The sequence below is a fragment of the Bubalus bubalis genome, chromosome 18 (genome assembly GCF_019923935.1).
Source record: "Bubalus bubalis isolate 160015118507 breed Murrah chromosome 18, NDDB_SH_1, whole genome shotgun sequence".
NCBI lineage: Eukaryota > Metazoa > Chordata > Mammalia > Artiodactyla > Bovidae > Bubalus > Bubalus bubalis.
The window spans coordinates 1,800,159-1,827,622 of record NC_059174.1 but is presented as its reverse complement, the minus strand read 5'-3'; the positions used below and the strand labels follow the sequence as shown (position 1 = coordinate 1,827,622).

Here is a 27,464-nt window from a genome sequence, read left to right as displayed (position 1 = left end):
ATCTGTGCTCAGGGATTGAGCTACAGAATTTAGATGTTAAATGATGGCAGTTTGTCTGTCTCCACAAAGAGAATAAACCTTCAAGGCAAAGCAGTGTGCAGAGAACATGGATTCTGGAGCCTGATAAATGAGACATTAAAATTTTTTGCCGTTAAATATTGTGTTGTAAATAAATTCCACACTAAATTCACACAGAAGTCTGAGCTTTCCCAGGATTGATTTGCTTATACCTTCTGAATATCTTGAAGTGAATTTCTCATGATGGTGTTTGGCGGCATTTACTCACCTGACACACTACCCCTGCACCAGGTATTGAGAGCCTGGGCCAAGGTGAGATGCTTTTGCCTCAGGTTCCACCACATTGGGGAAACCTACCTAGTGGGATATTCTTCCCAACTACTTCTCAATCAAGGTCACAAACTCCTTTCCTATTTCTTTGTTTGAGGCTGCTTGATTCTGACTGTCAGCATCATCATTCATTTGTCAACTATTTGTAACACTCCACTATGTGCGAGACTGAACTTTTGCCTTGGAGATACATACATCTGAACAGGACAGATCAGGGTACCTGTTTTCATGGAGCTTATGGAATCTAGGACTACAGAGGGTAAGCAAGGGGCAAGAATTTATTCTACTGTTATTTAATCCAGAGATGATGAGTGCAGGAAAAGAGGAGGATTTTAAGACTATACTCCTAAGCACTGTCTCCCAGTTGCTCTTCATAGTCCCCTGCTGACCTTGGAAATGCCTATTTGCTAATAAAAGCAATATTGATGAGTGATTTTTTTTTTAAAAGTTAATCACTTAATTTTTGCTGGTTTCTATATAGAATGCTATTGATATGCATGTAATGATGGTGGTTTAGGCGCTAAGTCATGTCCGACTCTTACGACCCCATGGACTGTAGCCTGCCAGGCTCCTTGCCCATGGGATTCTCGAAGCAAGAATACTGGTTTGGGTTGCCATTTCCTTCTCCACGGGATCTTCTGACCCAGGAATTGAACCTGGGTCTCCTGCATTGCAGTAGGCAGATTCTTTATCTACTGAGCTATAAGGGAAGCCCTATGCTTGCAATAGGTTAACTTTATTATGTATTTCATTTAGTTCAAATGTTCTTAGGCAGTGCTGTGCTTATGTGCTTATCCTCATGAGTAGCTATAGCTGCTGTTCATGCACAGTTCTTAAAAATAAATATGTAAACTTGCTTAGCATTTTCTTAAAAAGGCAAACCTGAGTGACATTAGTGTAAATGGCAGAATAAGGACCTCAGAAAAATCCTCTGTATCGAATCAATGAAACAACTGCCAACATTTATCAAAATCAACTATTTCAGTATTCTGGAAATTATCCAGTGCTTATAGCAGTTCAGTGAGTGAGTCTCAAAGAAAGCCAGTTGAGTCTCAGTAAGAACTGTGAGCTTTGTGGCATTCCCTATTCCCATTCTCTTCAGCTGCATAATAGTCTTGAAAACTGCCTGTAATCACAGTGAAAGGCCAGTAGCCTAGAAGCAACTAGAGAGAGTAGAATGGAATTGGAGGTACTTTGAAACCTCAATCCCAAAGAATTCTTGTTTCACCTGTTTAGTGATTTCCTGGAAAATGCCACTTGAAAGGTTATTCCTGGCTTATGCTTAAAGCCTATTCCCCAGGATCTGCTTGAGGCAGTGGATGGTCACTGGGGCAAACATTAGACTAATCAAAAAGCCTAAAAGGAAAAGCTGGGGAATGTGATCTTCATATGGGGTTTTAAAAAGTTCTGACATATTCTTGGGACTCTAAAAGGCCACATACATGTCGAGGGCTGTGTGCCGCTGTACCCATGCTCAGCAAAGGCCTAAGAAGGCACTAAGGCAGTTAGCTCTCATCTCTGGCTGACCAGAGTTGTAGAGTTGTCACCTGCCTGGCTGATTACTGATGATGTGCCCCAACACACACGTCAGACACCTCAGTGAAGACTGGGAGGCTTACTGATTCCAGGTGTTTAAGGAAATCTCTGTCTAGTCATGAGCTGAGCACAAAGCTAACCAGCACGCATAGCAAAGAATGCAAACTTTATAGAATTACTTCAGAAAGTCATTAAACAAACAGTAGCAACTATAATAAATAACAGCAACAAACCCTGGGAATGGTGAATTCTCATTTCCAGAGTTATCACATTGTGTTTTATGAGATGTCCAATTTTCAAGAAAATATAAGATGTGTAAAGAAAATATAATTACACAGGAAAAAAAATTGTTTATGAAGAAACCAAAATGTTGAACTTACTAGATTATTTAAATATATTCAAAAAACTAAAGCAAAGGATAAAACACTGTGTCACCAGGTAGACAGTTTTAATAAAGAGACTGAAGTTATAAAAATGTACAAAGTAGAAATACTGGAGTTGACACATGTACTAAATGGAAAAAAAATGACTGGAGAGCTCAACAGAAAGTTTGGGCAAAAGAGAGAACTTTTAACTTTTTTTTTTTTTTTTTTTTTAGCATTTTTAACTTGAAAAATGGCTTAAAATGAGAGTTGAAACAATAATGACTGTAGCTAGACTTAATACCCCCAAAGACCTTGGTCTGAGTAGCTGCAGCAGCAGAATTCATGAGGCTGTATTTGATCAATAGGGCCGTTTTTTGTCTTGCTCACTCTCTTTTCAGCCCCCTAATATCAGCAAATTGCCAAGTTAGTTTTCTCTCTTTCTTTTAATGTATTAATGAGTCATGCCTTTAAAAGATATTGACAAAAGAAGTACCAGTAAAGTAAGATTAGCTTTTAGCAGAAGGGTCCAGCTTCAGTGTGAGCTAATGGACTAATTGAATGGAAAGAGCATATGTAGTCCAGTCAGCATCTGCCTGAATGTCTGTTCCTACTTCAACATTTAATGGCCTGGTGATGCATTAAAATGACTAGGATTTACCTCCAGATTACTGTGGATTATTCTTGTGATGATAGTATGTTGTACTAGAATTCTCTTGTCTTTCTCCATGCGTAGGTTGAGAGCACCGTTGGATGCTTTCTTTCAAGCGAGCAGGACCCAGCCTCATTCATCAACCACCTCTTATGATTCCGAGACTAGGAATCCTGTCTCTGATGACTTGCAGGTATCAGGTAGTTCTGATTCTGACAGTGACAGCTCCACAGAGTTTGAGGAGGGAGTTGCCCAGGCAGAGGAGCCTGAAGCTGTTGTTTTAGAAGGTGAGTATTCTTTATCCAGATTTCATTCACAAGGTCAACATCCGAAAAGCTTAGGCTCCAAAAGGCTAGAAACTAGACTTGTGTTTTGATACTTTTCCTCTTCACTCTGGAGGTCATAGATTACTGCTTTATAGTACAGAGCTTACACTCAGTCAGTTCAGTCGCTCAGTCGTGTCCGACTCCTTGCGACCCCATGGACTGCAGCATGCCAGGCCTCCCTGTCCGTCACCAACTCCCACAGTTTACTCAGACGCATGTCTGTTGAGTTGGTGATGCCATGAGCTTACACTGGTCGTAACTATACTGAAAGGATTTTATCTGGCTTGCAATTTTATGTGATTTGTGACCCACTGAATTGGTGACTTTTTTCCAAGTCTGTGATAGGAGATATACAGGATGAGCCTAGGGCATTTTATTGTGGTAGAAAGCAAAGCTGTATGTCTTAACAGTTATGTCAGTAGGCATAGGCGCAACCTTGAAAGAGAACCTAGTGGCTTAGGGAACTTTGAGCATTTTGGGGCAGTTTGAGCATTAAAAAAAGTAATGAATGTATTCATAGGGTCTTAGATTGAAATAGCATCAGTGAATTCTTTTTTTTTTTTTTTTTGGCTCCTTGATACATGTGGGATCTTAGTTCCCCAACCAGAGACTGAATCTGCTCTCCCTGCCATTTCTAATTGGTAGTGTTGCTGTAAAAGGGAAAGCTGTGGTGAGTTAGGCTCTCCTGCTAGCCTCATACCTGACTTATATCGTCTTTTATATGTTACCTGTCCCATCATTTCTGGAAACAACTTGACAGAGGAACTAGAAGACACCTCAACAGACCAAGAAGTTACATGTGCTGGTGGAGAAGACACTCTCCCCAAACAGGTAATATGAACATCCTTTTAAATTTGCATTTACATTTAAAAAGGAGACTGCAGGCTAAAATGGAAAACTCACCGACTTTGTCGGCAGGGGGCCCAGGTGTTACTCATCATTTGTGTGACTCCTTACCCTTTGGTTTAAAAACAGAGGGTGGGGGAAGGTTTGAAAACTTGTCCTGCCCACCTAACAAGGTTATGTATCAATTAAAATAGCAGACATGAATGCAATTTATGAACTGTCTGGCAGAATGCTTGCTATGAGATAAACCGTTTTTATTTTTAAAAGTAGTATCACTGTCCTTAATATGAGACATATTTATATAAACTGTGGACCCTGCCAGTTCTGAAACATCATTGATTCACTTTTTGCATATTTCTGTTTTTATTTATTCTCTTTAGAAAAATTATGCTCATGTAAATTTACTTATATGTATAATTTTTTTCTTTATTGAAATATAGTTGACATACAATGTTAGTTTCAGGTGTACTGCAAAGTGACTTGACATTTGCATACATTATAAAGTGATCACCACAATAAATTTAGTAACCATTTGTCCCCATACAAAATTATTACAGTATTATTGACCACATTCCTCAAGCTATATGTTACATCCCCATGGTTTATTATTTTATAACTGGAAGTTCAGTCACTCAGTTGTGTCCAACTCTTTGAGACCCAATGGATGGCGGCACACCAGGCTTCCCTGTCCATCACCAACTCCCCACTGCTTGCTCAGACTTATGTCCATCAAGTTGTTGATGCCATCCAACCATCTCATCCTCTGTTGTGCCCTTCTCCTGCCTTCAGTCTTGCCCAGCATCACGGGCTTTTCCAATGATCAGTTCTTTGCATCAGGTGGCCAAAGTATTGGAGTTTCAGCTTCAACATCAATCCTTCCAATGAATATTCAGGACTGATTTCCTTTAGGATGGACTGGTTGAATCCCCTTGCAGTCCAAGGGACTCTCAAGAGTCTTCTCCAACACCATAGTTCAAAAGCATCAATTCTTCAGTGTGCTCAGCTTTATGGTCCAACTGTCACATTCATCCTTGACTTCTGGAAAAACTATAGCTTTGACTAGATGAACCTTTGTCAGCAAAATAATTATCTCTACTTTTAAATATGCTCTCTAAGTTGGTCATAGCTTTTCTTCCACGGAGCAAGCGTCTTTTAATTTCATGGCTGCTGTCACTATCTGCCGTGATTTTGGAGCCCAAGCTAATAAAGTCTGTCAGTTTCCATTGTTCCCCCATCTGTTGGCCATGAAGTGATAGGACCAGGTGCTATGATGTTAGTTTTCTGAATGTTGAGCTTTAAGCCTACTTTTTTACTCTCCTCTTTCACTTTGATCAAGAGGCTCTTTAGTTCTTCACTTTCTTCCATAAGGGCGGTCATCTGCATATCTGAAGTTATTGATAATTCTCCCTGCAATCTTTATCCAGCTTGTGATTCATCTAGCCTGGCATTTCTCATGATGTACTCTGCATATAAGTTAAATAAGCAAGGTGACAATGTACAGCCTTGATGTACTCCTTTTCCTATTTGGAACCAGTCTGTTGTTCCATGTCCAGTTTTAACTGTTGCTTCCTGACCTGCATACAGGTTTCTCAGGAGGTAGATCAGGTGGTCTGGTATTCCCATCTCTTGAAGAATTTTCCACAGTTTATTGTGATCCACCCAGTCAAAGGCTTTGGCATACTCAATAAAGCTGAAGTAGATGTCTTTTTGGAACTCTCTTGCTTTTTCGATGATCTAGCAGATGTTGGCACTTTGATCTCTGGTTCCTCTGCCTTTTCTAAATCCAGCTTGAACATCTGGAAGTTCTCGGTTCACGTACTGTTGAAGCCTGGCTTGGAGAATTTTGAGCATTACTTTGCTAGCGTGTGAGATGAGTGCAAGTTACTACCTCTTAATCCCCTTCAACCTGTTTTGTCATACCCCCCCACTCCCTTCCCTTTGGCACTCACCCATTTGTTCTCTGTGTCTGTTAGTCTGCAGGTTTTTTGTTGTTTTATGTTTTAGATTCCATTTAAGTGAGATCATATGGTATTTGTCCGTAATCCATACTGTTTCCTTAGTGGCTGCACCAGCTTATGTTCCTACCAACAGTTCACAAGTGTTTCCTCTTCTCTGTATCCTTGCCAATGCTTGCTATCTGTTGTTGTTTTGACGATAGCCATTCTGACAGGTATAAGGTAGTATCTTTTTGTGGTTTTAATTTGCATGTCCTTGATAATCACATTCACGTATTACCTAAATCAAATCCTTTATACAGTGGAAGTGAGAAATAGATTTAAGGGACTAGATCCTATAGACAGAGTGCCTGATGAACTATGGATGGAGGTTCGTGACATTGTACAGGAGACGGGAATCAAGACCATCCCCAAGAAAAATAAATGCAAAAAAGCAAAATGTCTGTCTGAGGAGGCCTTACAAATAGCTGTGAAAAGAAGGGAAGCAAAAAGGAAAGATATACCCATTTGAATGCAGAGTTCCGAAGAATAGCAAGGGGAGATAAGAAAGCCTTCCTCAGTGCTCAATGCAAAGAAATAGAGGAAAACAATAGAATGGGAAAGACTAGAGATCTCTTCAAGAAAGTTAGAGATACCATGGGAACATTTCATGCAAAAATGGGGCTCAGTAAACTACAGAAATGGTATGAACCTAACAGAAGCAGAAGATATTAAGAAGACGTGGCAAGAATACACAGAAGAACTGAACAAAAAATCTTCATGACCAAGATAAACATGATGGTGTGATCACTGACCTAGAGCCAGACATCCTGGAATGTGAAGTCAACTAGGGCTTAGGAAGCATCACTACGAACAAAGCTAGTGGAGGTGATGGCATTCCAGTTGAGCTATTTCAAATCCTCAAAGATGATGCTGTGAAAGTGCTGCACTCAATATGCCAGCAAATTTGGAAAACTCAGCAGTGGCCACAGGACTGGAAATGGTCAGTGTTCATTCCAATCCCAAAGAAAGGCAATGCCAAAGAATGCTCAAACCACCACACAATTGCACTCATCTCACACGCTAGTAAAGTCATGCTCAAAATTCTCCAAGCCAGGCTTCAGCAATATGTGAACCGTGAACTTCCAGATGTTCAAGCTGGTTTTAGAAAAGGCAGAGGAACCAGAGATCAAATTGCCAACATCCGCTGGATCATCGCAAAAGCAAGAGAGTTCCAGAAAGACATCTATTTCTGCTTTATTGACTATGCCAAAGCCTTTGACTATGTGGATCATAAGAAACTGTGGAAAATTCTTCAAGAGATGGGAATACCAGACCACCTGACCTGCCTCTTGAGAAACCTATATGCAGGTCAGGAAGCAACAGCTAGAACTGGACATGGAACAACAGACTGGTTCCAAATAGGAAAAAGAGTACATCAAGGCTGTATATTGTCACCCTGCTTATTTAACTTATATGCAGAGTACATCATGAGAAACGCTGGGCTGGAGGAAGCACAAGCTAGAATCAAGATTGCCGGGAGGAATATCAATAACCTCAGATACGCAGATGACACCACCTGTATGGCAGAAAGTGAAGAAGAACTAAAGAGCCTCTTGATGAAAGTGAAAGAGAAGAATGAAAAAGTTGGCCTAAAGCTCAACATTCAGAAAACGAAGATCATGGCATCTGGTCCCATCACTTCATGGCAAATAGATGGGGAAACAGTGGCTGGCTTTATTTTTCTGGGCTCCAAAATCACTGCAGATGGTGATTGCAGCCGTGAAATTAAAAGACGCTTACTCCTTAGAAGGAAAGTTATGATCAACCTAGACAGCATACTGAAAAGCAGAGGCATTACTTTGCCAACAAAGGTCCATCTAGTCAAGGCTATGGTTTTTCCAGTGGTCATGTATGGATGTGAGAGTTGGACTATAAAGAAAACTGAGTGCCGAAGAATTGATGCTTTTGAACTGTGGTGTTGGAGAAGACTCTTGAGAGTCCCTGGGACTGCAAGGAGATCAACCAGTCCATCCTAAAGGAGCTCAGTCCTGGGTGTTCATTGGAAGGACTGATGTTGAAGCTGAAGCTCCAATACTTTGGCCACCTGATGCGAAGAGCTGACTCGTTTGAAAAGACCCTGATGCTGGGAAAGATTGAGGGCAGGAAGAGAAGGGGACAACAGAGGATGAGATGGTTGGATGGTATCACTGACTCATGAGTTTGGGTGAACTCCGGAAGTTGGTGATGGACAGGGAGGCCTGGTGTGCTGCAATTCATGGGTCACAAGGAGTCGGACACGACTGAGCAACTGAACTGAACTGATAATTACTAATGTTGAGCATCTTTTCTTTTTATGTGTCTCTTGGCCATCTCTTTGGCAAAATGTCTGTTCCCGCCTTCTGACCATTTTTAATCAGGTTTTCTTTGCTATTGAGTTGTGTGAGCTCTTCATTTATTCTGGATATTAACCCTTTATCCGATATATCTTTTAATATCTTCTCCTATTCAGTAGGCTGCCTATTCATTTTGTTGTTAGTTTCTTTTACTGTGCAAAAGCTTCAAGTTTGATACTCTCGTTTGTTTGTTTTTGCTTCCTTCCCTTGCTTGAGGAGACATATTCAAAAAAATATTGCTAGGACTGCTGTTAAAGAGCTTTATTGCCTATGTTTTCTTCCATGAATTTTATGGTTTCAGATCTTATATTTAAATCTGTAGTCCATTTTAAGGTTACTTTTGTATATGATGTGAGAAAGTAGTCCAGTGTTTGGCTGAGTCCCTTTGCTGTACACCTGAAACTATCACAATATTGTTATAGTCCATTATAAAATAGAAAGTTAGAGAAAGTGGTCCAATTTGATTTCTTTTGCATGTAGTTGTCCAGATTTCCCAACAGCATTTATTGAAGAGACTATCTTTCTCCGTTGTCTACTCTTGCCTCTGTTTTCGTAAATTAATGGCCCAAGTAAGTGTGGGTTTGTTTTTGCACCCTTTGTTCTGTTCTGTTGATCTGTATGTCTGCTTATATGATGGTACCTTACTGTTGTGATTACTGTAGCTTTGTAGTACAGATTGAAATCAGAGAGTGTGATATTTCCACCTTTGGTTTCTTTCTTGAGATTGCTTTGGCTATTTCTAGTCTTTTGTTTTCATATAAATTTAAAATCATTTAGTCTAGTTCTATGAAAAATGCTGTTCATATTTTGGCAGGGATTGCATTGCATCTGTAGATTGCCTTGGTAGGAGGATGATTATTTTAACAATGTTAATTCTTCCAATGAGCATAATATGTTTTTCCAATTGTTTATGTCATCTTCAGTTTCTTTCATCAATGTCATAGTTTTCAGAGTCCAGGTCTTTTACCTCTTTGGTTAGATTTAATTCTAGTTTATTTTATTCTTTTTAATACAGGTCATAAATGAGGTTATATTTCTTAATTTCTCCTTCTGATAGTTCATTGTTAGTGTGTAGAAATGCAACAGATTTCTATAGATGAATTTTGTATCCTTCGACTTTACTGAATTCATTTAAATGCTCTATTTTAAAATTTACACAAGAGAGATTATATACTATCCTGTTCCAGGACTGATTTCTTTTCCCCCTGACTTGTTGTATCTTGGAGAGCTTTTTTTTTTAATTGTAGGACTAAGTGATTAAATGTGTGATTAATTGCTCAACTAATCTTGATTCTAGTCATGTCTTTTTTTTTTTAAATTTTGGCTGTGCTGGGTCTTCGTTGCAGCACGCAGGGGCTTCTTTAGTTGCAGCACACAAGCTTCTCTTCTCTGTGCTCTGGAGTGCACAGGCTTAGTCGTTGCAGTGCCTAGGCTTAGTTGCTCTGTGGCATGTGGAATCCTAGTTCCTTGACCAGGGATTAAACCCATGTCCCCTGCATTGGAATGCAGATTCCCAGTTACTAGACCACCAGGGAAGTTTCTCTTGGAGAGCTTTTTATTGTCAGTACATAAAATTGAAGGAAATGGGTACCCACTTCAGTATTCTTGCCTGGGAAGTCCCATGCACAGAGAAGCCTGGTGGGCTACAGTCCATGGGGGTCACAAAGAGTCGGACATAACTTAGTGACTATCCAACATAAAATTGAATCTCATTCTTACTGGTAGTAATAGCTGCATAGTGTTTTTACATAGGAATACATTTTTAGTTAATTCTTCCCTTGCATGTGCACTATTGTTGCTTCCTACTAAGATCATGCTGCACTGAGCATCTTTGCATTATTGTCTTGGCAAATATTTGTGGTTATATTCATGGGATATATTTCTTCCAGAGAGGTTGCTTTATCAAAGGAAGAATGTTTGTATTTTTAGTTTTGATAGATAATGCCAAGTTGCCCTCTGGAAAATTTATGCCAGTTTCTGCTTGGAACAGCAGTATGTAAGCATGCCCATTTCTCCCTCACCCTCAGTGCTTCATGTTACCAGACTTTATCTAATAGATGAAAAGAAGTAAAAACATAGTTTAATTTTTGTTTCTTTAATTATAGCTGAACACTTACCAGCCATTCGTATTTTTGTGTGAACTGTTTATATTCCTTTCTCTTTTCCCTTGTATTTTTATCTTTATTCACATGGACCAGATATTTTTTTTTTTCCCAGATATTTTATAGTTACTTGAATTATGAACCTAATTTCAAATGTATCAAAGACTTAATATTCCCTGTGTTATTTAACTGGGTTATTAACTTCCGGGTTTGTTTTGTTTTAGTATCTTTGTAAATTAGCTCCTTTTTGTCATTTGAATGAAAAAAAATCAAGAATTTCATGAGTTCAAAGGATAATAATAATATCACGGTTTATATTATCTTTGACCAGATTGCACTCTGGAAAGAATGTGAAGTGATTCATGGGTATTGGGTTTTTCTTTGGCATTTTTCAGTTGAGTTTGTTCATTTTTGTGTGACTTTTGTTAATTTGTTAGTTTCATATCTTCAAGACAGATTTTGCATTTTCTCTAATTTGAATGTATTATGGTTTCCATCCAGCAGTCTCCCCAGAAGTCTAACCCTTCTCTAACTTCTGCTTCTGTGGATGAGGATGAAGGAGACACTTGCACAATATGTTTGGAGCAGTGGACCAATGCTGGGGATCACCGGCTCTCTGCATTGCGCTGTGGGCACCTCTTTGGGTACAAATGCATTTCGAAGTGGCTCAGAGGACAGACCCGAAAATGTCCCCAGGTAGAGACCGTAGTTAAGAACTGTGTATGTGCACAGTCAACATGTTAACTCAGGCGAATTCCTAGAACCACACTAATTGTGTCCTATTTGGCTCCTTAGTGCAACAAGAAAGCCAAGCAAAGTGATATCGTTGTCCTTTATGCCCGGACCTTGAGACCTTTGGACACTAGTGAGCAGGAGCTCATGAAGAGGTAGGTGGAAAGAGTCTGTCTAGCTGGAACATTCCCTTTTGGTTCTTTGTAGGCTCATCTGAAAAAGAGGGTATGATTCACTCTTAGTGTGATTCTGAGGCTTTCCTTGGACTGTGACTGGGGATCTCTGGGGATTGTTGGCAATTTAACATTGCGACTTATGATACATGTCTGATCACCTGATGCACGGTTTGCTCTCCAAATTGGATTAAAAGTGATGATCTGGAGTAACAAATTATTGTGACTTCACCTAGCTCAATGAATGTGAGCCCCAGGACTTTTGCTTGAACTCTTCAGGGAAAAAAGCTAGTATAGAATATCAGAAAATGAAGTCAGTGCATAGGAAAACAACTGAGAAGTTGAGGATAAAAATCTCCTTTCTTGAAAGAGAGGGAGTTGAAAGAAGAGCAACAGGTGGTAGACTGCTGCGCTCATCCGTGTGCTCAGCACCTCTCATAAGCCTCCATTTTCAGGGCCTGAGGGTTGTGTGCTGATTGGAGCAGGTAGCTCTGCAGGAGCACTTTGGCATTCCTGTGAACTTGGAGTCAGCGCTAAGACTTAAGTCTTTGGTAATATGACTTGGGGAGGCCAAGACATGGTCTGGTAAGCCCTCCTGAAATCAAAAGTCATAGAGAAACCTTTAGCCATACAGTAATACCTCACACCTAAGCTGGGCAGCAGACCCATACAGAAAGTTAGCCTGGATTTTTTGGTAGCCTGTCCAGCTTCTTCCCTAAGGGATTACCTTTACTGTCTGCCTCTGCCACTAAATGCGGTGAATACTGAATCAGGGAATGAGTGGCCAATTCATTGTGGCCAATTCATGGCCATCTAGAACACACTCCAAGTCTCAACCTCCTTGTCATTAGAATAGGCTTAGATACTTTTTTAAAAACTGAGAATTTTTGCTTCTTGTGTCCCTAAGCCCTCCTGCCACAGTATTCTACAAGGAAGTCTCATAACTGAAGCAATACAATGCAAGAAATTATTGGGATTTGGGAAGCCCATGGACAATTGCTAAAAGCAGTACTTATAAAATATGCTTTAAGAACAATAAATATTGGGAATTCCCGGGTAACAGCATTCCCAGGTCTAGTGGTTCAGAATCATCCTTGCGATGCAGGGGAGGCAGGGGAGGAGATTCCACATGCCATGCAGCAGCAGCCAAAAACCACTCCCCCTGCATTGAGAGTACAGGGATGTGGGTTTGCTCATGCATTACTGGTAAAAATGTACATAGATATAAACATTTAGAGAGGCCCTTGGCAATATAATTCAGAAGTCTAAAAGGCATTCTAAAAAAATGATTAAGGATATGTACAAAAATGTGTTTAATCAGGCTTTTCATTTAGTTAATAATCCAAACCAAGAAGGTTAATTGGTTGAGTAAACTCTGGCATATCCATGTGATGAAACACTATACATTGATTAAAACTGATGTTGAAATACATTAGTATGTTGTCATGTAAAAGCATGTTGTTAGTGTGGTTATATTTTTGCGAACTGGAAAAAAACATAAGTCACTGTAAAGTGGAATTACAGATGTATAAATTTTACTCCTTGTTTGCCTTTTTTTTATTCACTCCAACGACTATTTATTTGTAGTATGTTAAAATGACAGGTACGTGGTGAGGGAAATTTCCTTGAAAAGGCAAAACCAGTAGGGGTGGCTATTAATGCATGATTGTATTTAAAACTTTGCTGATTACTACAATCGGTGTACTCCTTAGCCTCTTGAGAAGAGTTTCAAAATGGTGATACATACCGAGACTAATAGGATGAATACCCACAGGCTCAACTTTATCAAATCTTAACATTTTCCGTATTTGTTTTGGGTCTTTAAAAAAAGAAATACATCCTTATAGATATCGAGGAGGCTTCCTTGTGCACCAAGTTTTTCTTAATTCCATCTCTTTTCTCAGATGATCTATGACCATAAATCACATACAGTGTGATTTAGAAAGTTTTCACATTTTATGCAGATGTTATTGGATTATAGTTTTTCTTCTGTAGCTTGATTTTGCTTAATACTCTGAGGCACATATCCTGGTTGATATGTAGCTCTCGTTGATTCATTTTAATTTCTATAAAGTGTTCTAGTTCTGTAGAGTTTTCCTATATGTATTTTGTATTGGTAGACAGGTAGTTTCCAGTTTTCATTAGTATAAGCCATGTTGCAGAGAAATGGATGAGAGTTTCATTATGTCTAAAAATGGATTTGCTTTATCATAGGGAACATGTAATTTCAACTTTACTAGATATTGTCAAATTGGTCTTTGTAGAGGCTTTTCCAGTTTATACCAGCAGCAGTAATGTAAGGGATTTTGCATTTTTTTCATACCTTCATCTATTCTATATTATCAGACTTAATTTTGCCAGTTTCATGGAGTGAAGTAGCGTTTACTTTAGTTTGCTTTTCTTATGATGTTTTTCTCAATCACTTATGAGGTTGAACATACTGTTCTGTAAATTGTGTTCAAATATTTTACTCATTTATATTGAGCCAAGTATATTATTTATTTGTTTCTTACTGATTTATAGTTCTTTGTTTTCCTTATGCTAACTCTTTGTTGGTTGTGCACATTGCATATGTCATCTTCTAGTTTTTGATTTGTCTCTTTGACTTGTTTATGGTATCCTTTGTTGAAAAAGTTTTTACTTTCAGCGAAGTATGTCCTATCTATAAATTTAAATTGCTACTTCTGTTCTAACTTATGTTTCTATATAATAAATGGACTACCCTTTTGTTCTAGGATCTGTTTGTTAGTTCTAGTGCTTCGGTTTAGTCTTTCTAGCCATCAACATTATATAATATCCTTTCACTTATTCACTGTTTTCCTTGTGTCTTTTATAACTGTATTTTGCTTCTTAAAGGCCTTAACTTTATTCCTAGGTTGCTGTTAGAATGCTATTTCAAATGAACTTTTTTTGTTACATTTACAAATCATCTGTCTGGTATATGGGAATGCTGTTGATCTAATTTTCTTGATCTTAACTCTAGTAACCTTACTAAACTCTTAATAGCTTGTGGGTTCTCTTGAATTTTCCATGAAGATAAATAAGAGCCACTTTATCTCTTCCTTTCCAATTTTCATCTTTTTTCTCTCCTATCTTATTGGAGTGGAAATCTCTATTTGCATTTCATATTTTAAAATGTGAATTTATGATTTTCATACCTATGAATGTGTCCTTTCATTGTACATTATTCCTCTTTATGCTTGTCCATCCTATCCTTTTTAATTGTAATCGGTCTTCTTTTTTTTTTTTTTAGCATTTACCTGGTATATACTTTTTTTTAAACTTCCAACCTCTTTTTATAGTGTTATTTATTTGAATATCTCATGAACATCCAGTAGCTGATTTTCTTTTTATCTGGTAGATCATCTTGGTCTTTTAACAGGTCATTTTACACTTTTCTGATTTGACTCTAACTCAGGCAGTGAGCTTGGCTGTAATTCCTCATTTTGCATTTTATGTCCCCATTCCTTAGTAAGAGCCAAATTCCTGGTCATTGCCTACCTCAACAGTGAGACCCACTCCAGCAGGCTAATGAGCTCAGCCCTGTGTGCTATTCTTTTGTAATGTTTCTTGGTTTGAGAGATTTTTCTCGTTATATTTTATTCCCTAAATGACATATTTATAGTCAAAGTGTGTATATCATAGCATAAATTTACTGTGCATCTTGATGAGAAGTCTTTCGTAGCCTTTCTAATATCCGCCTGTTGCTGGCTTTCCCCCTCTAGTTCCTTACAAAAGGAACAGAAGCTAAGGAAGAAGGCTGAATTAGACTCGGCACAGTGTCGGCTGCAGCTTCAAGCCCTCACTGATAAATGCTCTAGGCTTCAAAGTCGTGTTCAGGTAAGTTTGCCTTTTCTAATCCAAAGAACTGTTGGAATAGGAATTAAGAAGGCATCTAAATATTTAGTTTCACTCAGATACAAATAGGATTTACCAAGTTTTTCAGGAAGGAAACATGATCAACTGTTTATTTTTTGTTAGAACTTATATATGTGCTTTATGATGAATTCTACTGCATCCTGAATTAAAAAAAAAAAAAATGGAACAGCCACCTGATAATTCACAACTTGTTTAGGTCGTTTCATTTCCTTGAATCTACCAAAAGTGAGAATTTTAGACAAAGTGACTGTCTAAATCATTAAAGACTTCCGGCCCTTTATGATTATGTGCTTTCCCTATTTCAACTGCTTGTTGAAATATGTGAAAACTGCAGCAGTTCTTTAGAATTCATGTTAATATTTTCATGTAAAGGAGAAATATCCTTGTATTAGATCAAGGAATTGTATTTGAGGGTAATACCAGACGAAAAAGCTTTATGTCTTCAAAATCGTTTTCGTTTTAGGACTTGCAGAAACTTATCGGTCAGGATAAGATCTCACAACAGCCTGGGGGTTCCCAAGCACATTTCCTAAGTGGCCTGCCCACCAGCCAGAGTCAACAGAAGTACCATTTCCAGAAGGCATTCACAGTGTCTCAAACAGGAAACTGTCGAGTCATGACATACTGTGATGCTTTGAGCTGCCTGGTGGTATCACAACCTTCTCCTCAGTCCGCCTTCCTTCCAGGTGAATAGTCCAGAACCTCAGTTTTTATGTTCATTGTTGGACTCTATTTATTTCCTCCCTTTTTGGATAATCCAGGACTCACTAGTAGGTGAACACTGTCCACAGCCCACCAGATCACTTTTTTCCTAGTTACTTTCCTTGATACAGATACGTTAGGGTACTACAGAGATGTCTGTACTGTCTGTTTGACTTCTGTAAACTTGTTCACCAGAAGGGCAGAGATGCTGAACCATGGTAAAGTGAGAGAAGACGTACTTAGAAGTGTGAGTTGTCCAAGGATAAGGACTATAATTGCTTGTATGTCCTGCTAAAATGCAGATTCATTTAGCCTAGATATGTTTGAAAAAAACACTACCCCAAGGTCTAATTCAAGTTAAAACAAGATTGAATGCTTATTTTCAGTAGTGTGCACATTGACAAATTCCAAGTAAAAGAATTTGGGAACATTATTATTTTATTAATATTGTACTGATTTTCTCTTTTTTGTGCACTTTTCAAGTTTCATTTTAGGTTGTTTTAATGTTGAAAACCAAACCGCACAGGCCCAATGTTGTAGATATTTTTTCCTGCTCTCTTCAGCATATGATTTCTGCCAACTGTAAGGTCCCTTTGCTTCTGCCTGATTTAGTGTCTCCCCACTTAGAAATTCCTTTCAAATGCTTCAAAACTGTGTCCCCCATACTTAGGTATGTACAGGATTTGTAGTGGAATCCCTTGAATATCATATATTTTTCTATTCACTGATACTAACTCTGAGTTGAGAGGCTATCAGGAGGCTCCAGTTGAGGGGAAAGTAAAAGGATTGTTTATAATGTTGCTATATTCCATTCACAGTTTTAATAAAAAGATCTATTTTCAAGTGAAACCTTCCCCATTAATTGGAAAAATATTTATTCCAGTTGTTCATCAAATTGGGTGTAATCTGTTCCTTTATTTCTTAGTGTGTCTGTTCTGTCCTGCACAGCCAGCTCTTCCTGATAGGCTGATAATGCTAATTTCTTGTTTCCTTTAATGATTAACTAGGCAAAATCTCAAGTTCCCTTGTTGATTTAAAACCTATAGTTTCCATGTTTGTTTCTCTGGCTCTGCTAATTCTGTTTTAGCAGAAATCACAATAAACTTTCTCTCACTTAATTCCCTAGTGAAGGAGAAGTGTGATTCAAGGCTATCTGTTTTTTCAGGTGTCTCAACTCACTCATGTATTTGGCTGCATTGGGTCTTAGTTGCATCGTGCGGGGTCTTTCCTTGCGGTTCTTGAGCTCTCTAGTTGGGACTGGTGGGCTTTGGAGTGCACAGGCTTCAGTAGTTGACGTGCACAGGCTTAGTTGCTCTGTGGCATGTAGGATCTTAGTTTACAGACCAGGGATTGAACCCACATCTCCTACACTGCAAGACAAATTCTTAGCCACTGGACCACCAAGGAAGTCCCTCAAGGATATCTTGATTTGACAAATTTTGTAAGTGTATAACTCAGATAAAATATATACTTGATAAAATAAATGTGTTATTATTCCCTGGTAAGAGAACAGAGTAACAAATAAATTTAAAAGGACAAGTTTTTGGCTTTCTTTTCCCCTCTTGGAATGATATACATTATGATACTTGATTTTACCTATTTTCATTCTGTTTCAGAAAAATGTAGCATTTTGACCACATGACACAGAAATTACTTATCTCCATTCTTTGTTGTTCACTCTCATCTACATTTTTGAGTATATGTGGTTCAGAAAGACTAGTCTCTCGCTTTCCTTTAAAAACTTTATTATTACAGTATAATTGATATACAGTAAACTGCACCTCCTTAATGTGATATACCATTTGGTGAGTATTGATGTATGTATCAATCAGTATTTGTGTATACTTCTAAAACCATCATAACAATCAAGGTAATGAACATACCAGTTGTCCTGAAAGTTTGCTCAGGCTCTTTGTAATCCATCATCCACCTGTTCCTCCCTCCTCTCCCCATCCCAAGGCAACTACTTTCTATCTTGGTATATTAGTTTATAATTTCTAGAATTTACATAACTGGAGCCATACAGTGTTACTCTTTTTGTCTGGCTTCTTTCAAGGTAACTTTATAAAGATTATTCATATTATTGTGTCTGTCAGTAGTTCATTTCTTTTTATTGCTGGGTAGTATTCCACTGTATGTGTATATGATGGTTTCTCATATACTTGATAGACATTTGGGATAGAATGTACTTTTTAAAATAAATTATAACCTGGGAGTTATTTTCTTTGTTCGACTAGTTTTTTCCCAGAAACTGACATGCCAAGAAAGGTGAACAAAGGTGTTGCTTGAAATGGCTGTTTCCTTTGCCCTGAATTGACTTTCAGTGATCTGTTTCACTCTCTTATAAATTTGGCAGGCTTTGGTGTTAAGATGTTGAGTACTGCCAACATGAAAAGCAGTCAGTATATTCCTATGCATGGCAAACAAATACGTGGACTGGCTTTCAGCAGTCGATCCAAAGGCTTACTTCTCTCTGCTTCCCTGGACAGCACAATTAAACTGACCAGGTGAGTACTTTGTGGGGAAGATGGGCCTTGGGATGCCTAGTGTTGAGTAGCTTGGAAATTAGTATCTGTGTTATGATGACCTTGCCTTTTGGGGTGGGGATGGGATGGGAGCTGTCCAAGGCATTGTTTTCTCAGATCCAGGTTCATTGAATTTTAAATATATTGCTTTAAGAAGTGAACACAGCTGATTGCAAAGCTAAATATGTGATGGTCCATTTCTTTAAAATTATATATGCTACAAAATATATCTTAAACCATGTAGATATATATCTTTCGACTTTTCAAGAATGATTCAGCTTAATTTTACCCCAAAACTCAGTGTATCAATTCTGTTATGTTTTATATATATATAAATGCTATGACTTATTTTAGTAGTATTGAAAAATAGAAGGGAAAAAAGAAAGGTTAAATACCAAACTGTCATTAATGACTACTTCTGGATAGTTGGATTATAACTTTTTATTTTTCTTACATGTGTTTTCTAATTTTTCAGTATTAAACATTGAATATCTGTGTAATAGGTAGCTGTGGAGAAGGATATAGGATCAGGGGAAGGAATATACTGTTTATCTGTCCCTTTAACTTATTCTTCCTAACAGCTTAGTAGGAAAATCTATATCCTCCAAAACAAATATTGTGGAATTAAGAGGAGTTATCTCCATAGACCTTAGGGGAAATTGGGAATCTATGTAGTTTTGATGTGTGGGTGTGTTCTTATCTTTACATCTTTGTTCTGTGTTTGATTTTTGTAATGCATAATTGTAAAAGTCTTTTGTAACTCTACAGCCTGGAAACAAATACTGTGGTCCAGACTTACAACGCTGGACGGCCTGTCTGGAGCTGCTGCTGGTGTCTTGATGAAAACAATTACATCTATGCTGGACTGGTCAACGGTTCGATTCTGTTATATGACCTTCGAAATACAAGCTCTCACGTCCAGGAGTTAGTACCTCAGAGAGCTAGGTAGGGAGCCACCTGAAAGTAACAGCTTTCTCTTAGACTATTATATTAATCCTCTCTTTTACGAGTGTTTCACAGTTGATCAGAATTTCTCACAGAGGGCAGTTCTCTGAGTCCTCTGATCTATTCTCACTTCAGAATCAGTAAAATCCTGGAGTTTGTGTTATGATAGCTCATATGGCAGAAAGTTCTCATACCAAGTATAACCAGATTCATAGAATTACACGTCACAGTGTGCCAGAATAAAACCACTACTTTGTTCAGAACCCAACTCCACCATTTATGAGCTGTGTGACCTTGGTTACGTTTCTTGGCCTGTTGTGAACTAACCAGTGGACCACTAGGGAATTCTCTGTGCTGTATTTTAATTGAAGGAGTCTGTCAAATACAGCTTGGAAGCTTTAGTTTATTGGATATATAAGTTGAATTTCCTTCCTGACTTTTTGTGTTTGTGTGTGTGTGTCTAACCCCATTTCCAAAAGCTTCACACCAGTCAGGCTTCCTTGTGTTTGTAATCTTGTACTGTTAAATTTCCTACTCCGCTTTTTCCCCACTGCTTTTAGAGATGTGGAATTTCCTCTGAAACTGGGTGTGGAATATTATATATATGCCCTTTTGTTCCTACAGAGTGGGTTGGTAGTTATTATTAGATAAGGACAGTGACTTACAAAATTTCTTCTATAGAGGTAGGAATGTCCTTGACTCCTCATCGTGGCGCCTGAAGTAGTTCAGATATTGGCAGGTAAGACTCGGTTTCCTTTCTTTCCCTTCAGATGCCCACTGGTATCCCTGTCGTATATGCCCAGAGCTGCCTCTGCTGCGTTTCCATATGGTGGCGTGTTGGCTGGAGCGTTGGAGAATGCCTCTTTTTGGGAGCTGAAAATGGGTTTTACTCATTGGCCTCATGTGCTGCCCGTGGAGCCTGGGGGCTGTGTAGACTTTCAGGTAGAGAGCAGCACCCGCCACTGTCTCGTGACTTACAGGCCTGGTGAGTGTTGTTGGGGTGTCCTCATGGGACCTGTGGTTGGTTTGGAAGTAGATTGGTAGAGGGGAGGAAAGGAGAGCTTGCCCTAGCTTTCAGGTGGTGCTGGTCAGCCCCTCATGGACTAACAGCTCTTGCCGCTGCAGGGAGCTTCTGTAGAGCCTGCCTCCCTGTCCCTCCCTTGTGTGAACTAGGACATACTTGGCCAGGTACTACTTGGAAGTGGAATTAGGATCCTCCACTTTAGGATCCTCTCTGACTTACGACAGTGATGGAATGAGGAGACCTGCTCTTGAGGCCACTGAGCTACCTTACATCAGTTTCATGTCTTCTGCTCGCCCCTCAGTTCACTTACAAGGAAGGCCCAGATGAAAGCAGTCATGTAGAGGGCCCAGACGCTAAGCTGTTAGCTGTTCTTCCTTATTTGGGGCCCCAAAGTTAAGTGGGGACTAGATGGACAACCATGGTGGCCCTAGCCAGCTGAACTTCTCACAGCTTCCAGAACCAGGACTGCAACCCTTGACTGACTATGCTTAAATTCACAGGTTTTTTTCTAGCTGAAAGGTAATGAATCTAATCTGGTGAGCTATATTGATGGTCAAGTAGATGTTTTGGTCAGAAATAGTCATTAAAGTGCCCATACTTCTGCTAGTTGTGGGTTGACCTAATCATTTTAAGTTTTGTTTGAGCTGAGAAGCTGCCTCAGCAGACTCTCCTTTCCCTTTTGGACCCATCTCCTAGGTCCTCTGTCTCCACGGATTTGCTATGACCTGTAGAAAGCTTGGAGATCCCGTTCTGTTCTCTAGCTTTTGTTTGTCTTTCAGCAGAACCACAGCGATATGTTTCCCCTTCTGTGATAATATGCTTTCACTTTATCTGTACAGTTCTGGGTATTAGTGGGGCCCTCACTGGAGGGAAGGAAAAGACCTTGTCGCCCGAACCCTTAAGGAAGATAAAAACCCAAACAGAAGTCCAGCTGGATACAGTGATTTTCCTAAAAAGGCTAGCTCGTTCTCAGAATTGTTTCCCTCATAGACAAAAACCTATTGTAGATAACTTCATCCTATAGCCCAATGTTGTGAATTTCATTTGTGCTGTATTATTGTGTTCTTACTGTGTTTACTCTGTAGCTATTAATGATGGCTTGATAAAACTGCCTTTTTACTCAACTGTGTTAGAACCAAGTTTAGGTACTTGCTTAATTTCTTTGGACCATCCCTACAGATCAATACTGATTTCTCTTTCTCTTAGATAAAAATCACAACAACTTACGAAGTGTGCTCATGGAGATGTCCTATAAACTGGATAATGCTGGAGAGCCCATCTGCTCCTGCCATCCTGTACAAACATTCTTTGGGGGACCCTCCTGCAAATTGCTAACCAAGAGTGCCATTTTCCAAAATCCAGAGAATAATGGCAGCATCCTGGTGTGTACTGGGGATGAAGCATCAAAATCTGCCCTGGTGAGTAGTCTGTTTTTTATACTGATGTGTTTAAAGCAAAAAACCAAAGTTCTCCATAATTGCACGTACCTCCATATGTGTATATGTGTGGTTGCTTTTTTTTAATACAAGTCACACTTTATTGGGTTGGCCAAAAAGTTTTTTTCTGTTGATGGCTCTAGTAGCACATAGTTGACTGTAACTTCACTTGAAACAATTTTGTTAGATTGGATTGTGACAGCTATCATATCAGTGTGTATTAAAAATAAGACTTGTCAAGGTGGGTGAATTTTGTGTAGCCATTTTAATATTGACAGTGGAAGGAAAAAAGGCAACTTTTTTTTTCAGCATATTATGCTTTATTATTTCAAGAAAGGTAAAAACTTTGGTGAAATGCAGAAACAGATTTGTGTATGGGAAAAGTGCTGTGACTGAACATGTCGAAAGTGTTTTCAAAGTTTTGTGCTAGAGATTTCTCGCTGGGCGATGCTCCACAGTCGGGTAGGTCAGTTGAAGTTGATAGCGATCACCTCGAGACATTAAATGAGAACAGTTAACATTATACCACACAGGAGATAGCCAGCATACTCAAAATATCCAAATCAAGTGTGAAAGATCATTTGCATCAGCCTGATTATGTTAATCACTTTGATGTCCGAGTTCCACGTAAGTTAAGTGAAAAACACTTTGTATTTCTGCATGTGATTCTCTACTGAAATGTAATGAAAATGTTCTTTTTTAATACAAATTGTGATGGGCAGTGAAAAGTGGATACTGTACAATAATGTGTACATTATTAATTAATTAATGTGTACAGAAGAGATCCTGGGGCAAGCGAACTGAACCACCACCAACCACAACAAAGGCCAATCTCCATCCAAAGAAGATGATATTGTATATGTGGTGGGATTGGAAATGAGCTCTATTATGAGCTTCTTCCAAAAAACCAAATGATTAATTCCAACAAGTACTGCTCACAATTAGACCAACTGAAATCAGCATTCAATGAAAAATGTCCGGAATTAATCAACGGAAAACACATAATCTTCCGTCAGAATAATGCAAGACCATGTGTTTCTTTGATGACCAGGCAAAAACTGTTACAGCTTGGCTGGGAAGTTCTTATTCATCCACTCTATTCACCAGACATTGCACCTTTGTATTTCCATTTATTTATTTTAGTCTTTACAAAATTCTCTTGATGGAAGAAGTTTCAATTCTGTGGAAGACTGTAAAAAGCACTTAGAATAGTACTTTGCTCAAAAAGATAAAAAGTTCTTGGAAGATAAAGTTATGAAGTTGCCTGAAAAATGGCAGAATGTAGTATAACAAAACGTTCGAGAAAGTTCTTGATGAAGATGGTCTTTTATTTTTACTTAAAAACATAAGGAACTTTTTGGCCAACCCAATACATACTGCTTTTCCATTTAACTTCCTGTTTTGGTTATCTTTCCATACCAATATCTATAGATTGACATCATTCTTTATAAGTGAGCTGTAGTGTTTTACGTGACCTATGTCAGATATCCTGCCTTTGTGCGACCTTGTGAAGGTTAGGGACAAGCTGTTTTACCCCCCAGGCAGTGCTGTCTCTGCAGTGCTTTTAAAGTTGTGCGATGATAAACATATAGTTATATGTTTTAGGGGGGAAAAAGGCACTACTGAAACCTCTATAAAATCGTTGATCAATTCAAGATGAAACTAACAGATGGAAGGTTGATGGGGAATTTTACAGTGGAGGGGTCAGCCTGTTACCACCTGAATACATGATCAACTATTGTGTCACTGTTAGTGGCTTAAGCAGAAATAATTGGCCTCTTGATGTAAGGGAAAATGAAGTACATGATGCCTAGATGTCCTTGAACCCATAGAACAGCACTGCCCACTTAAGGCCATGTGATCCCTTGAAATGTTAATGTGAATGAAAAACTTAATTGTTAAATTTTATGTAATTTAAATGTAAAGAGGTTTAATTGGCTAATGGCAGCCATATTGGATACTGTCACTCTTCAGTCTAATGCTTTTATTTACTGGAATTGCAGTGGATAAGAGAATAAGTTAAGTAATAGCACAGAAAGCAGCAAACAAATCTAGGTTGTGGACATTCTGTAGGACAACAGATCTGCTTCCACAAGTCAGTGGCAGAAGGAGAAAAGAGTGGGGAGGTTGGATCTGCTCAAACTAAGAGAGGCTTATTAAAATTTATGACTACCAAGGGTAATGTGGACCTTATTTGAATCCTGAATCAAACAAAACCAATATAAAAAGAGACTATCAGAAAATTTTTATTTTGCAGTATATGTTAGAGAATACTATGAAATTATTGTTCATTTTGTTAGGCATAGTGACATTGAGATGTAGGAAAATGTCTTTTGTTTGTTTGTTTTTAAGAGATGTATACTTAAGTGTATAAGGGTAAAATGACATGAGGTCAGCAAAGAAAAAAAAAACAATAAACCAGGTATGGTAAAAACTTAGTCATCTGGGTGATGGATTTACTCATAGTACTACTATTCTACTTTTTATTATGTGAATTTTTTGTCCATAATAAATTTTTTTTTTAAAGGAGAAGAAAGCAGCAGTTGGAATACAGTTTGCATGAGGGCAGAGACAGGGACTTATTGTCTTGTTGACCATTGTTTCCCCTAATAGAGTTCTTGGCATATAGACTGAAGGGGAGAATACTAGGCTTGGTTTTCAGATCCACTCACAGGTAGACCACAATTGTGAATTATAGTAGGTGAGGCTGTGCATGACCTATGTCAGATGTGCTGCTTTTGTGCGACCTTGTGAAGGTTAGAGACATTCTGTTTTACTCCCTGGGCAGTCCTGTCTATGCAGTGCTTTCAGAGTTGTGTGATGATAAAGACTGCAAGTCCCGAGTTGAATTGAAGGACTCCTGACCTTTTTTTCTTCTTTTTAAGCTGTGGGATGCTGGCAGTGGCTCATTGCTGCAGGATCTGCAGGCCGATCAGCCTGTCTTGGACATCTGCCCATTTGACGTGAATCATAACAGCTGCTTGGCTACCTTAACAGAAAAGACTGTCCACATCTATAGGTGGGAGTGACCATGGTCTTGAAACTTATCAGTCATGTTGCTGGTTAATGTTACATGTTGTTTGCTAGTACCTCACAGCCTTGAGCAAGATCTGTGCTTATTGTCTGTGGCCTAGAACTTGTGGGATCATGGTTCCATTAGGTTAATATGATCCTCGGATTCCAGGTCAACAAAACACTATAGATGATGTATCTTCAGTGTCCATCAAAAGAGTAAGTGACTGGTACTCCATCAACATTATCCATTTCTTCGGTTAAAAGCTTTCATGAATCTTTGTTGAGAATCAATATGTTTGATCAGACTTGCTGCTGAGCCTTGGAGAGTATCCTCCCTGCAGTCACTTAGGATATGGATGTACACCGAGCATCTCCAGATGTGACATCCCACCCGAGTTGTCCTGTCACTTGACTGCATGACTTGAGAGTGCTTATGTTCCTGATGGGACTAACCATTTTGATGCTCCTTGGATGCAGCGTGGATGCAGAAGTCTTCAATTGAGCACAAGAGGGCACTATACAATCTTCTGAAGAATTTGACCTATTTCTGACCTTGTAGGCTGATGGTCTTTTAGTAACTTGGTCTCATCCCCACAGAACTGTGTGGTAGAGCTCATCTGGTCTGCTCTGTGGCAGGAACAGCTTTGTTCAGGTGTGCAGTGCCAGGATAGTGGTAAACCCAGTGATGATGGCAGCTGATGAGCTGTAGATCCTTTCCTAATGCCAAGTGTATGGGGTTCATCACATTGTGCGAATCAAGGAAAGAGACCAGTTGTTTGAGCAGTGGGGAAGACTCACTTTTTTTCTAGGCAGCTAAGATCTCAGGATTGGTTTTATATAAGCCAGTGCTTTGAAAGCCACTCTTTGTCCTCTCACTAGGAAAAGATGAGCCATATGTCAAAGCTCTTACTAGTATGAAAGATCAGAAGCATGGTTAGAGAGGTCTAACCAAGAGAGGCTTACAAAAGAGAAGCTGCTTAGACTGCTGTTGAAAGCAGAAGAGGACTTGTCTCTTGCATTTTTAAAGAGTCTCTCTGAATAAAGTTAACCCCTTGGAGTAAGGAGCCATTCTTGAGTGTGTTTAGAATTCCCTGGTTAAAGCCTGCCCCCAGGTGAAACTGTTGTTTGATTCCAAATTCCTCTGATTTGCCTCCTTCCCTAACTTTTTTTAAGTGTTTTTAGTAAAATAACAGTGGTTGGAGGCCTGTGTGGATTGCAGGGAGATGCCCACCAGCTTTCATTCCAGCCCTGGATTGTCCCACTTTTGGAGCTGTATTTTTCTCCAATAGAGGGTTCAGTTTATATCTGTTTGCTTTGCGAAAGGCTACTCTACTAAACTACTCTCCACAACAGAACATGTCTCAAGGCATGCTCCCTGTTCTTGGGGAGCAGGATGGCTAACTGAATTTCTTAAATAATTGTTGTAGAAATGTTATCATTATTTTTATTTTAAAACAGTTCTGATCTGTCTCCTCAGCTGTTTCCAGCATTTCTCACCAGCAAGGGCTTATTGCAGTAGATTTCCCCAGAGTTCCATGTTCTAGTTGTGCTTTTTAAAGAATGGCCTCCTTCTGTTTAAGGACATCTTTCAAAAAGCCAGTTTCCAGAACCTGGGAAAGAGCTCCCTTTTCTAGAAGAGGTGTAACCTTTTGATATGTTGATGATTAAGAATAACTGCCCAGGCCTAGAGCTTCAGGGGCAGAAAAGGATTTGAATTAAAAAACAATCTGGTTTCAGCAGATGATAAGAGAGAGGATACAAGGGGTCAGGCCCTGGCTGCTTTAGTCTTTGGCTAGGGCAGAACCCGCGGCAGGGTTAGGATTTGACTAACGTTGAAGTACACTTAGCTGATGATGATTGAGATCAACCCCCACCCCCAAGCGTAGGAACCAAGGGACTTGTATTATTAGAGAAGTTGAAAGAATCTCATGCCTTACCAGTCCTTGCATTCCCCTAGTAAGTTTAGATGTTAGAGAAACAAAAGTTCTTGCAATTGTGACTGATTTCTCCAGTGGAAGAACTTCCCCTCCACCCCTGCTCCCCTCCGCCTGGGAGGAGAGATGACATCTGCAGATGCAGGCTCTGCCCCACCATCTTCCCTCACCCCAGTCTCTGAGATTGTTTTCCCATTTGAGCGTTTGGAGTTAAGCAGACTCAAAAATATTTTCTTGTTATATATATCCTTGTACCTGCTTTGAAAACCAGACAGTGGGATCTCTATTCATGTCCTATGTTTTAATGTTTGCGTTTTATGTTTTAATGTAAAATAGGAAAATAAACATTTACCATATGTTTCAGCTTCTGATGTCTTTTGTCTCTTTGAATGCTAGAGACAGGAACCTGTGTGCCTTTTGGAAAAGGGGTCTAATCCCAGACTGCCTTGTAGATTTCTTCATTTCGGTAGTACTGGGTCAGAATTACACAGGATGGTCCCTGGATCAAAAGTAAACATCATATTTAAATTAATGAAGTAAGTTGAGGCAGTAGTTGGCAATTCTCTTTTACTGTTGCCTCTTAAGTCCCCAGCACTG

General features: G+C 39.1%; 1 protein-coding gene across 2 annotated transcripts in view; it reads left to right on the top strand.

Moving 5' to 3' along the window:
* RFWD3 (ring finger and WD repeat domain 3) overlaps positions 1–27,230 on the top strand; it is a 34,114-nt gene extending 6,884 nt beyond the window's left edge. Inside the window, exons 3-13 of one of the 2 annotated variants that reach the window (XM_006063319.4) lie at positions 2,983–3,185; positions 3,985–4,055; positions 11,007–11,198; positions 11,298–11,389; positions 15,133–15,247; positions 15,750–15,972; positions 18,345–18,495; positions 19,282–19,458; positions 20,229–20,443; positions 21,689–21,900; positions 24,804–27,230. In XM_006063319.4, coding sequence (XP_006063381.2) covers positions 2,983–3,185; positions 3,985–4,055; positions 11,007–11,198; positions 11,298–11,389; positions 15,133–15,247; positions 15,750–15,972; positions 18,345–18,495; positions 19,282–19,458; positions 20,229–20,443; positions 21,689–21,900; positions 24,804–24,947 — 1,795 coding nt within the window. In that variant the 3' untranslated portion in view covers positions 24,948–27,230. Of the gene's footprint in view, positions 1–2,982; positions 3,186–3,984; positions 4,056–11,003; positions 11,199–11,297; positions 11,390–15,132; positions 15,248–15,749; positions 15,973–18,344; positions 18,496–19,281; positions 19,459–20,228; positions 20,444–21,688; positions 21,901–24,803 lie in introns of both variants that reach the window. The other variant, XM_006063318.4, reaches the window with a different exon arrangement.
* The last annotated feature ends 234 nt before the right edge of the window (positions 27,231–27,464 follow it).